This window comes from Cebus imitator, unplaced genomic scaffold (assembly GCF_001604975.1).
Source record: "Cebus imitator isolate Cc_AM_T3 unplaced genomic scaffold, Cebus_imitator-1.0 Scaffold131, whole genome shotgun sequence".
Classification (NCBI taxonomy): domain Eukaryota; kingdom Metazoa; phylum Chordata; class Mammalia; order Primates; family Cebidae; genus Cebus; species Cebus imitator.
In genome coordinates, this window is record NW_016107446.1 from 4,704,518 (window position 1) to 4,717,475 (window position 12,958).

The 12,958-nt window shown below is 51.7% G+C and overlaps 1 protein-coding gene across 1 annotated transcript in view; it reads left to right on the forward strand.

Annotated features, from left to right (window-relative positions):
* Positions 1-12,958, forward strand: part of SH3RF3 (SH3 domain containing ring finger 3) — a 361,067-nt gene that overhangs the window by 202,972 nt on the left and 145,137 nt on the right. The window contains exon 2 of the mRNA XM_017541145.2: positions 5,197-5,472. Coding sequence (XP_017396634.1) covers positions 5,197-5,472 — 276 coding nt within the window. The remainder of the gene's footprint in view (positions 1-5,196; positions 5,473-12,958) is intronic.

Consider the following 12,958-nt stretch of genomic DNA (forward strand, 5'->3'; position numbering starts at 1 on the left):
AAAAAAAAAAAAAAAAAATGGAAACAACATTGTGTCCTTAGAGTCTTAAACACAGGGAGCCTGTGCTCTACTTTCTCCACCCCAGCTTGCTGGAAGGTCTGGAATAGGAGGCCAGTTGGAGTCGTGCCCTCCCCACGCTGCAGGCCAGCTCTGGCACCAGCCCTTGCCCAGGGGGATGATGTGCCTGAGAGCTCCACCCAGGGGTGTCAGGAGCACATTCATCAGAGCCCGCTGCCACGTGCCTGATGCCCGTAGAAGCCGGAGATTGCGCCGTTGTGCCCACGTGAGCGCTCTCTCCACGGGTAGAACATTAAGCCCAGAGGACGATGTGTGTGCCACATCTGAGTAATGAGCCATGAAATTGACATTATAAGTTTTAATTATTATTAATGCCTTGCAGGGGCGGCTGGTGTTAATTGTCCTGTAGGCATCCCAGATGGGTTTTCCCTTTTCCTTTTATTTCTTTTTCTTAATGTCTTGAGCCCAAATAATGGCGGCTTAGTGACAATGTTTGAATGAAATTCTTCTAAAGAGGAGCACTCCACAGTGTGAGAAGTTTTCGCAAACACGTCAGTGGGCAGAAAGCAAACAGGCTCTGGAGCAGCTGCCCACCCTCCTGGGTGGGTGTGGAGGCTGGGACATAGAGGCCTCCGGGTTGCTGCTGTGCAATCGGCAGAAGTCTTTTCTCCCCCATAATAGCATCTGCCTGCCCTAGGCCCCTTCCATGCACTAATTAGTTAATCTTATAAAGGGCTTTGAAGATGAAAGACTCTGGAGGTGCCAAGTGTCACCCATCTGAACATTTTCTGATGAGATCCAGTTTCTGGCTGCTTCTGCTCCTCCAAATAAACCGCCTCTCAGCACCTTCCTTGACTTCTTTTTTTTTTTTTTCCTTTTTTCCCTCAGAAATGTGTCCTGCATCTTAAAAAGGTTCATTTCCCCTCTTGGTTTTGCTCTGTCAAATCTGAGTCTGACAGTCTGAGATGGGGATATGAGGGGGGCTCTTTTGCCTTCTCCTGGCTTTTCTGCCCCCTACCCTTCCCCACTTCTCCTCCTGGCTCTGGTACTGGCCCTGGCAAACAGGCCCCACCTGGGCCCTACATGCTCTCACAGCTTGCTTGCCTCACGAGTTACGCTGTCAGGACCAGCCTCGAGGCCAGCAGGTGGTGTGTTGGGGCCAGCAGGTGAGTTACCACCTATGGCGTGGTGGCCAGGGGTACAGTCCCCAGGGCTGCCTCTGCTCCTGCCCTGTTCCTGCCCTGGCTTCTTTTTCTTTTCATAGACATAGGATCTTGCTTTGTCACCCAGGTTGGAGTACAGTGGTACAATCATTGCTCACTACAGCCTCAAACTCCCAAGCTCACTCAGTCTTCCTGTCTCAGCCTCCTGATAGCTGAGACTGCAGGTACTTGCCACCACCATTCCTGGCTATTAAAAAAAATTTTTTTTAAGGGATGAGGTCTCAGTATGTTGCCCAGCTAACCTTAAATTCCTGGCCTCAAGTGATTTTCTAGCCTTGGCCTCCCAAAGTGCTAAGATTACAAGTGGGAGCCAACATGCCCAGCCCCAGATCTCTCTTTTCTAACTTTCCCCCCTGCATCCCCATCCAGGCCTAACTCAGGACTAACCTGAGTGCCTTCAAATTAACAGCATATAGAAGGGATCTACTATTCAGGGGGAATACTCCTGGGTCCTGGGGTCATCAGGGTGAACAGCACAATCCCCTCCTGGGGGCCTTGGTGGCATAGAGACTAAGGAATTAGGAAGGTGGCTGATGGAGTTAGGGTGGCTGGTGGGTGGCTGATGGAATTAGGAGGGCACACGTGGTGATTGGGGAGCAGTGTGGGTTCAGAGGGAGGGAGAAGGGCAGAGGAGGTAGCATGAGCTCTGTCTGCCAAGCCCTGCAGGTTCCAGAAGCACAGACTTCTCGTGACTGAAGACAGTCTGCCATGGCTTGGCAGGTGTGCTGAGGCCAGCTTAGGGGACCTTGACTGGTGTGCCTAGAAGCTCAGATCCCCTGAGGTCAGCAGGCAGCCACTGAAGCTCATAAGCAGCAGGTGTGCGAGCTCAGCCCTGCATTTGGGCACCCAGCCCACAATGGGCTGATGGGCCAGGAGGCCACTGGAGGAGGTTTGTACTGGGTGCAGGAGAGATGGAAGGCAAGGCAGTGGGAGTGGGAAGGTGCATGGCCCTCTGGGTGAGAGCTCAGAAGTGGAGTCGGCAGGAGGAGTGCCCAGGCCAAGGGAAAGGGCAAGCACAGGGATAACTGAAAGTCCTTGCTGATCAGCTAGGTGGGGATTCCACGGCCATGGCAAGGAATGCAGGAGGTGGGGCTGGAGGGACAGATGATGGCCTTTATCAGCTTGTGGACATCCAGCAGAGCCATCAAGCAGGCATATGGGTTCACATCAAGTTCCCTGATCAGAAGGGACATCACAGGTACAGGTTGATTTGAGAACACTGGCACAGAGGCAGGTTGAGCTGGGGTCCACGACAGTGAAGGGGGCGTCAGGGAGGCCTACAGGCCACAGAACTAATGCCAGTGAGGCCATAGCCCCTCTGGAGAATTCGTGAAAGGTAGAATCCCCCTGCGACTCAGGAGTGTGTGCCTCGAAGAGTGCCTCTGTCCAGGGTGGTGGCCTGCAGCCCCAGGCTGCCTGGTGGAGATGCCTCAGTCTCTCTGGCCCTACACCCCAGCTTTCCCTGTCACACTGCATAAGTAGGGGCCGCAATTACACAATGTGGGTGTAAGTGGTGTCTTCAGGTGGCTTTTATGTCACCCAGTCTAGAGAAGGCTGATGTTGGGGAGCCCAGAGAGGGAACACAGTGTCCCCTTCTCCCAGGGGGACTGTGGGGAGGTATGTGTGCTCAGATAGCATGAGCCAGCCGCAGAAGGGAGTGCAGCATTGGAGGCAGGTGCACAGCTGGCCCTTCCTGCCCACTGTGGTTACCAATGGTAGCAAAAGTCGCCAGACAGCCACCAAGTCTATAGCTCCTATAACACTGCTTTTAAGCTTCGCCCTTGTGATTTGGGAATGAAAGGAAATGGAGTCATTCCCTGACAAAGTAAAAATTTTTTGTGTGCATCTTGTTGAGCCCAGTTCTTCAACTTCACAGCATGTTCTTTTCTTACTGTCCCTTTAAAACTGCTTTCCTTGATGGATATCGAAGTGTCTCCCTCCATGTAGCCGATAGTGAAAATACTCCCATAATGAAAATAAATGTTATATTTAACTTTTAAAGTATTTGTAATCTAAGTTCTATTAGAACAAAGAAACTTACTCTGTCTTTTTGTAAATTTAACTGGACAGGCTGGGCCAGGGTTTCTTAACTTGGTGATGCTCTGGGCCGAGTCATTCTTTGTGGCAGGGACTGCCCAGGCTTTGCAGGGTGTTTGGCAGTGTCCCTGGCTTTTACTTGTTAGTTGTCGGTAGCACCCCACCTTCCGGTTGTCATAGCCAAAAAATATCTTCAGGCAAAATTGTCCCAAATTGAGATTCCCTGGCTGGGGGCTGAGTGGCCCCTGTGTGGCAGTGGAATTATTCTGATGGCCTGCAGCCAACTGCCCCTTCCAATTTTTTCTGATCACAGTGCTTGTCTTGCAAATTACCCCTTGCCTCCGCTCTCTAAAATTGGGGCTCATTACACTCTATTGTGCTTTCACTACAAAGCTATCCAGAATGAGTATTATTGGAAGCAAACGGATTTTTTTTCTCTTCGAGTTCTGCAAAGAAAAATCCTCTGGTGTTACTGTTTAATTGGTTAGTGGTGGCTGTTTGTCAGTTTGCCAGCAGGCTCTCTCTTAACTGCTGTCTTTGACGTTGCTGAAACATAAATGTAGAATGATTGAGTTGCCAACATGCTATTAAGTCCTCTACAAAGAATTTTTCGATGTAATACTGCTTCAGGCTTTTGTGTTTCTATTGATTGATTCGAATACTGAAGAACTCCTTGGCTTACGCAGCCCTGGTGAGAAAATGCGGCTTCTGGTAGGAAAATCGTTGGGTATTGACACCAGGACAATGCAAGGCTTTCCTTTGGTTTTCCTCTGGCACAGGATTGACCTCTGGCAAAGCTCCCACAATTGAGTGGGTACTGGCCACCCATAAAGAAAAGGGAGAGAGGCCAGTGTGGCCAGATGGTTTTGATGAGACAGGGCCAGTTAGAGAAGCCCAGGAAGTGGACGAAGACATCACATCAAGTTTTGGAATTCTTTGATAGGCTTCTTATTGCTGACAAGGAGAAGAAGCCTAGAATCTTGTTTGGGTTTCAGAGCTAGTCATGATTTGATACTGAGGATGGCAGAACAGGTGCAGACAGGTTGGTTAACCTCTGATGGATACGAGAACGTCGCTCATGTTAGAAGGATACTGTCTTATGCCCTTGAAATTGTACTTCTGGAACAGACTGCTACACGTCCATGTAGCAGAAAGCTGTGTGTTGTGGTTGGGGGTCTGTGATGGCTGGGGACTGCTTGTTAGAACCCCTGGTGCCTGGGCACAGCCTCTGTGCTCCACATAGGCTGCCTCTCATGGTCCTCGTGTATGTGTGCCACTGACCATGAGTCCGCTGAATGAGACACTTGATGAGGAATGCCATGCACACCTGCTGCTCAGCTTCAACCCCTGGAGTATGCACCGAGTTGCTGTGACTAGTCAGTAGATGAGGAAAAGAAAAAATTGTTGGATACTTGCTAGAAATCTGGCAGCTTCTTAGACTAAAATCCCTGAGAAATAGGAACCAACGGAATATGATTGCACACAGAGTATTAGGTAAGAAATTTTTAGCCCACACCCCCTGGGTTCATATTCCACCTACTGCTCCTAGGTGTGGGCCTTGGGAAAGTCGCCTTCTTTCTCTGTGCCTCAGTGTCTCCATCTGTAAATGAAGATAAGCCAGCACCTACTTCAGAGTCCTTTTTGCACAGATTGAGGTGGTCTGTGTGGAAGGCCCCGGACAGTGTCCTGTTTAAGAGGAATTGCTATGATGGGGACCCTCTTGTCTTGGTGGGGCCTCGGAATGTGCGTGTTTCTGTGACAGGCTGTTTCATTACAATATTTTCCACTCTTGGGGCACTCTGTATGTACCCCCAGGACACAGAAAGCCCCTGGGAAGCCCTGGGCTGCCCCAGCAGATCCACCTGGGGGCATTGGGAAGGGGCATTCTTGGTGACCACGTGCTGTCTCTTGCTTGCAGAATCCCTGCCTGCTTCCCTATGGCAAGGCCCTCTACAGCTATGAGGGGAAGGAACCTGGAGACCTCAAGTTCAACAAGGGGGACATCATTGTCTTGCGGCGCAAGGTGGATGAGCATTGGTACCATGGTGAGCTGCACGGCACACAGGGCTTCCTCCCAGCCAGCTACATCCAGTGCGTCCAGCCCTTGCCACACGCCCTGCCCCAGGGAAAAGCACTTTATGATTTTGAGATGAAAGATAAAGACCAAGACAAGGACTGTCTGACCTTCACCAAGGTAAGGTGAGCCCCAGGGTGGGCCCCACCAGCCTGTGCAGCCTCTGTGCCACCCAGGGATCTTCCCAGCCACAGGCCTGCAGCCAGCCAGTGTCTTTCCTCAGAGTCTGAATCCTGGCTCCTCCCAGAACCCTGGGCAAGTGACCCAGCCTCCCTCCCTATGACTTCATAAACGGGGTGGTGGTTTTTTTGGTTGAATGCAATGGAGGGCACCAGCCTGACACACAGCTCCAGCCCATAGCTACATGGAAGCGTGAGATAATACGAGCCTCCATCAGCACCAGAACGCTCAGTTAACCCAAGTCATGATTCTAAGCACTGACTCAGGTGCCGCAGAATGACGCCTTTTCAGGACTCCTGGGGTCCTGTAAGAGGAGCTCCTCAGGGGCAACTGCTGCAGAGACCCTGGTCAGCTCACAGGGAGGTGATAGCTGGGGCCTCACATCCGCGCATGGAATTCCATGCTCCATATTTCGCAGCCCTGTCCTCTGGGGCACCAGAGACAGAGTGGACCAGGTGCATAGAAAGCCCTGTGAGCAAACATCTGGGAGAAAACAAAATAGCACGGACAGGCGAAATTAAGCAGGAGGGCTGGGTGAAGTACAGAAGCGACTGGTTCTGGCTGTCCTGCCAGTTGCTGTTGAATAATTTTCTGCACCAAGTGCTCAGCCAACAAGCTCACACTTGGTCTTTACAGCTGTCCCAGGTTCCAGGGAAAATAGTTGGAACCTTGTTTTCTCCATGTGCGAACCAAAGTTCTGAGAGGCTTTGTAACTTATCCAGGCTGGTTGCTGGGTCCTTCCTCCCTCCCCTTCCTCTTCCTTTCCATCTTCATCTCCTGTCTCCTCTGTCTCCTCCATCCCTTGCCCCTCCTACACCTGCTCCCCGCCACACCCAGATGTAAATAACAGAGCCGGAATCCTAATGCAGATCTCTGATGTTAACACTCACATTGTTCCACCTCCCTGCACAGGGATTTCTTCCCTTATGTTGGCCTTACGGTATTTTAGATGCCAAGAAGTCATTGCTCTCTCCTCACTCAGTCTGTCTTGCCTGTGTCTCTCTATGTCAGTGTTTCTCTCTCTCTCTCTCTCTCTCTCTCTCTCTCTCTCTCACACACACACACACACACACACACACACATACACAGAATTGTAAATAACAGAACTAGAATTCTAACTCAGATCTCTGCCTCTAAAGCCTATGTCCTTCCTGCTTCCAAGAGGCCACTGCTCTCTCCCCCATCTGCCAGGTGCAGAGCTCGGTGGTGGCACTGTGCTCTCTGGAGGGTGGCAAGAGAACCAAGCACACTATTTCTGAGCAAAATTGGCATGTCCTGCGCACGGCTGCTATTTATGTCTTGTTCTATTGTTCAGCCTGACAGTGAATAATCTATTTTTCATTCAGGGATTCAACTCCTTCCCCCTTCCTTTTATCAAGGTGTTCTGATGCTAATTCCGATTGTCATCTGGCTGCACAGCTTCCCAGGAAGCTGCACTGGGGCCTCCCTCCCTCCCCGCTCAGTTGGAGGGTGAGAGTAGCAGCTTCCTGGGGCTGTTTCTCAGACACACAGAACCCCACCTTGCTTCTCTGCTCAGTGGACCTTTTCCCCCTGGCCCAAGAGAAGACCTGGGGTCACTGGTGCCCCAGGTGGTCCCTCATGACCAAGAGCAGGGACCTCTGAACTAACTCTCAGGGTCTGGTCGGGGCGCCTTGCTAAGGAGATAGATCCCATAATGGCTCCAGGCCCCTCCAGGCTTGGCAGGCTCCATCTACAGAGCCCAGGCCCTCCTCCCGGGGCCTCACAGGAAGAGGCTTTCCACTCGGGAGAACCCACTGTGAATGGGCTGTCGCAGGGCCCTGGAACCTGTGGGCAGGCCCAGCTTCTCTGGGCAGAAGCGACTGCCTGCCTTTCCTGCCATCACCATATAACCTGCTGCATTCCATGGGCCTCTGCCCAGGATGTGCAGTGAAGACTAGAGCCCACCGGACAAGAGGACAAAGGGCACCTGCCTATTTATTGCCAGAAACATGCTGGGCCCTGACTCCGCATCAGGTACTGTGCTGTGTCCATGGATGCAGTCAGGCCTGCTGCCCATCTGAAGCCCAGAGTCAGGTGTGGGAGACAGGCCAGTGCAGAAGTGTGCAGAAGACAGGCCAGAGGCTCACGAGCTACAACGGATCACCGAGGGCAGACCGGGCATTTAATGAAGGTTCCCGAGTAGTCAGTGATGGAATTCCATGTTCCATGTTTAACAGGAAACAGTGAAATTAGAGCCATCAGGCTTAGACTTATTCTATGGTTGCCATGTGGAGTTGGGGTAGCCGAGCAGGGATCTGTCTGTTCCCGAGTGGGCAGTGTCACCATCAAGGTGGGCGTGGTTGCCCAGGCTCTCTGGAAGGTGATGTCCGGGTTGAATTGAGGGCAGAGGCACCAGCCGAGGGAGGCCCAGCATGCTGTTTCAGGATCTGTGACGGCTCTCATAGGAGGCGAGGGGGAAGTGTCATATCACAGATTCTTTGTTCAAGGACTTTCTTTGCTTGAATCCTGTGAATTAATGTAGAGAATTAGAGTCTCCTGGGTGTGATCCCTAGAGGGACTTGTGCTGTGACACTACCTTCCTGCCATGCCCGTGTGCCCACTTTTACCCTGTGACCCCCACGGGGCAAGGCCGGGCAGGGAACGGCTGCCTCTGCTACCTGTCCTGTTGCATCTCTCACTCCACGGTGTCCGAAAATAAAGGCCCCAAGAGACATGGGCAACTCCATGTGACTCTCTGCTTAGTTCCTGTTTTCCTCCACGGTGGGTCTGACCCACCCCACTTCCCCCGTGCCTGGCATGCAGCCGAGACACACACACACTGGCTCTGACAACCTCCATGTGAATCAGACCTCCAGGAACCAAATGGTTCCTGTGCTGCAGCAGAGGTGCTGGTTCATGGTCTCCCCTCTGGGGAATGTTTTTATTCTTTGGATATGTTCCATTCCAGAGACAGTGAGGAAAGAAGGGTCTCTGAAAGCTATTGTAACCCCCCTTTACACGGCATCACTGTGGCAGACTGATGGAGCTTAAAGCTGGTGGATCAAAGCAAGATTTTTATCTTTGGTGCTTGCTTTTGAATAGTCCTGTTAAAGCAGCATTAATTAAAGTCCTTCTAAAATCTAGTCTTTGCTTTATTTCAGAAGAAAATGAATAATCAGTTTTTGTACAGCAGCTTTAAGAAAAATGATTTTTTTTTTTTTTTTTTTTGAGACAGAGTCTCACTCTGTTGCCAGGCTGGAGTGCAGTGGTGCAATCTCGGCCCACTGCAACCTCTGCCTTCTGGGTTCAAGCGATTCTCCTGCTTCAGCCTCCCGAGCAGGTAGGACTATAGGTGCCCACCACCATGACCTGCTAATTTTTGTATTTTTGGTAGAGATTGGGTTTCACCGTGTTGGCCAGGGTGGTCTGCATCTCCTGACCTCATGATCTGCCCACCTCAGCTTCCCAAAGTGTTGGGATTACAGGCGTGAGCCATTGCACACGGCCAGAAAAATGATATTTTATTACTTCTTATTAGTCCCACTACAGAAAGCTTGGCATGTGCAAATAAAAAGATGACAGGCAAGAAGAACTGGGGGCCCAACTCTGCCAGCTGGTTTCTGAGGAGCCTCCATACATGCTGGGCCAGTCACCTGGGAAAAGCTGGCCTTGGTGGGACCTTGCAGTGAGGGCCCCATGTCAACTGTGTGACTTAGGGTGACACATAACCTTACCATGCCAGGAGCACCTCATCTTCCCGGTCAGAATGCCGCTGTGCACTCTGGGAGGTGCCGAGGACCACGCGATATAAATAAATTGCTGAGCCTAGGGCTTAGAGCACAGGAGGGGAATGTGTACTACTCCATTCTTTGAGCCACTCACTCTATATTATCTTACTTAGTTCACCTGCAAGATTTGGCAAGGGTTTACTGAGCCTCTATTCTGTAACTTTCAGTTCATGAGAACGTGGTCATCTCATTACCTGGCAGCTGCATTTGCTGTGCAGGGCCCAAGCTGCCCTTGATGACTTCCAGCTGGGATGCTCAGGAATCCTCAAAGGCCATGGGGTTTTCTCAGAGAGTGCCCACCAATCATGGAATCACTTTTGCACCCAACTGCAGTGGGGCCCCCAGACTTGCCACGTCAACCCTAATCCCCACCAGGGGTGCCACTTGAAGGAGCCACAGGGCTTGGTGGCTGCAACCACTGCACTGTCCTAACCTTCATCCCACCCCCACCCACCCCCAATTTGTCCTGATCTAGTCAGACAGTAAGACCCTTCCGTGTGACCTTCTTATGCTCCTGAATCATTTCTCAAAAGCATGGGAGTCCTTACCTTTGTGAACTAACCCAGCATTAATTCCAAACTCTGCTCTTCTGATCCCAGAGACAGACACAGATGGATAAAAATCAAACTTAGAGTTTAGACTCTAGCATGAGATAGACACAGATTCAAGTCATGACACTTTTCTTTAATAATGTGTGGTGACTCTGGAACATTTACTTAGTCTTTGAGTTGCTTTTTTAAACTATAAATAGAGTTGATATTAGGATTACGTGAGCAAAGGCATTTTAAAACCCGAGCTCAAAATAGGCATTCCAATAAATATTTGCTGTCTGCCCTCTCCTTTCTTCCTGTTTCAGGAAAAGTTGCTCTTCCGTCAGATGGTACATATCACTTTTTATGTTAGCCCAGAGTACTCACAGGAAAGTAAGCCTCCCTCCAAAAGCCAGGCTGCATGGAGAATGCGAACTTACAGGACTGGTCTGCTATGTTTTTACTTTCCTGGTGGCTAAATCTCAGAGAGGATTGCCTCGGGGTAGCAGTGCTTAGCCCCTTGTGTCGAGGCCAAGGTCCCCTCACCAGTAGAGCCAGCCGATGGGCAAGCCTCTAAGTGTGCAGTGTCATCTCTGCTTCTTCCTGACTGAGAATTGAGATTGCTTTGGGGGCTGAGAAGATGAGGAAGCTTTAGCTTTACCTCTTTCTGTATCGTATCCGTGAATCAATGCGAGATAAGCTCATGCAGATCTAGGGGGTCCACGTCATTCTCTCCCTTCCTGGGCACCCCACTTGGGCTACTTTACTGTGAAGTTATCCAAGAAACTCAGGGAGCCAGTTTTCCTTTTTGGCTCCTTGCTTCATGAATTTCTCCTCCCAGGCTCGGCGCAACTGCAACTACCTCTGTACAGAATGGGGCCTACCACAAAGGAGGCTTAACTCGCAGGGCACAGGGCAGTGGGGAGCAGAGCAGCCTGGCAGCCATTGTAGACCACCCCTGTCCAGCCCCTTCTGACAGCAGAGGAGGGTTGGAGAAATGGCACAGATAACAATTTTGATTTGCAAGCAAAGCTTTGGCTGTGTCTGAAGCTTTGCCAGAAATGATCAGAACCTACACCAAATGTGAACTCCTCTCCCCACAGACATGCCTGGCTCCTGGGAACCATCCTGGCTCTGGTCACCGCAGGTGCCCGCCTGCTCTCTACTGGGTGCCTGACCCACCTCTCAAACCTGTGCCACATGGAGCCTCTGCTCAGAGCCCTCAATGGGCAAAGTCAGTGCTGCCCATGGGACCCCACCTGACCCAGTCCTTGCTCCCTCAAGGGCTTGATCCACTGCCAGCCCTCCGCTCATTCCCTGCGCAGCTACACCTGCCTCCTGGTGGGTTCTCCCTGCAGCTGAACCCACAGCCTCCCTGGGCCTGTGTGGGTGCCTCCCCCAGCCGCGGTGCCCCTACCCATTTATAGCTCGGTCCTCATCATCAGCAAATCTCTGCTGGAGGTGACGGCTACCCTCTCCCCCCATGAGAGGGAGCACCCAACAACCAAGCTCCCTCTTCACACCCCTTTTCCTGAGAAGTAGGTGTTCACAGTCATGTGATACCATCTGCCTGAGGGTGGGTTGAGACCTCTCCACTGCCTGGCCCCAACACAGGGCGGCAAGGGGCACGCGGAGAGACGTGGAGGGAAACCTTGATGGTTGAGCAGGTGCCCTGTGTCGCCTGGCCATGGCTGGCAGGCCTGCTGGAGGGGGTGCCCCTGTCTCCTCACCCAGGCTCCTTGGTTCATTCCTTCACTCTTCAGATGTTTATCAACCTTGGACTATGTACTCAATGCCAGAGACAGTGAGGAGGGCACTGCCCTTAGGTACTCACAACCCACGGATGTGGGGACAAGACGAGTCTCCCCTGCCTGTGCGTGCATGCATGCGTCTGTGTGCAGTGGGGCTGCCGGCAGTGAGAGGGTGTGACCTTTGACCTCTCCTCTTCCACCTGTGGCCATAGATTCCCCTCAGCCCTGAGACTCCCTGAGGGGTCTGCCTCTGCCTCCCTCTGGAGTTCAGATATATGACACGATGGGAATACCAGGGGAAGCCCGTGGGTGCTCTGGAAAGTCAGAGCCCCCTGAAGCCTCAGCGACAGCAGGACAAGGATGCAGGGCCAGCCTGCTAGGTGTGGGGCTGATAGCAGCTAACAGTTCAATAAGGGCCTCACCATAGATAGCAGTTGGCTGTCAGAGGCACAGTTTTGGGTCATTTTTGCACCAAAAGGCTGAGGGAGTTTCTGAGCTTTTCCTTTTTTAATTTTCCCTTCTCCCTGAGACACGGAGTGGGTTGGGCCCTCTGTGTGTGGCCGGCTGGCTGGGTCACTGCTGTGGGGTGGCCTTGTGGAACAGGCAGCCCATGCCCCTGCAGGCCCAGAGGCTGAGGGGGACCCGGCAGGGCCAGGGGCTTTCTCTGGGTTCCAGCTTGTTATTGCTCCTAGGAAACCACTCAGCTGCACAGGAGTGGGGAGAAGTGGGGGCGTTCAGGTGACCTCCAGGAGAGCAGGGCTGTGGGCCACTCATGGCCATGCAGGGACTGCTTCTGGCATTTTATGTGTGATTTTTCCACATGGCTTGCTTAGGAAAGGGAAATCTTAGGCGCTGGATGTGGGTTTATCCAGAGCTGCTGAGGGAACTCTCCAAGGTTTTCATTGACTGTGCCATTTCATGCTGAGCTCCCAAATGCCTGATGTGCGAGCTGCGACATTTGCCAAGATGTGCCTTTAAAGTGATGTCAAAGGGCAGTGTACTCTGCCAGCCACCTCTAGTGGCATCCTCGAGGGACAGGGAGGGCAAGCGTCGGTGCCCTGCCTGCGGCCTCTGTTCTTCACAGAGGCCCGTCTGTGTCGCGGCTTTCCTTCTCCCCAGGTGGAAGTGAACACACAGACTTTGGAAGAGGCAGGTAAATTAGTTTAAAATGCAGTTTAAAGACCCTTTTTAGATGGTAGGTGCTACCATGTCACCTGAATCCTTTGCAAATATATTATCCACCAAGCCTTAGGAAGAAAGGCGATGTAGTTTTTAAATAACCACTTTATGTTTATAGTTCAGACTTACAATCATTTAGGACCACGCTGAGACCACCTGAATACAAAGGAGAGCCACTGCCATATGGCAACGGCATTTGGTATATTTTCAAACTTGG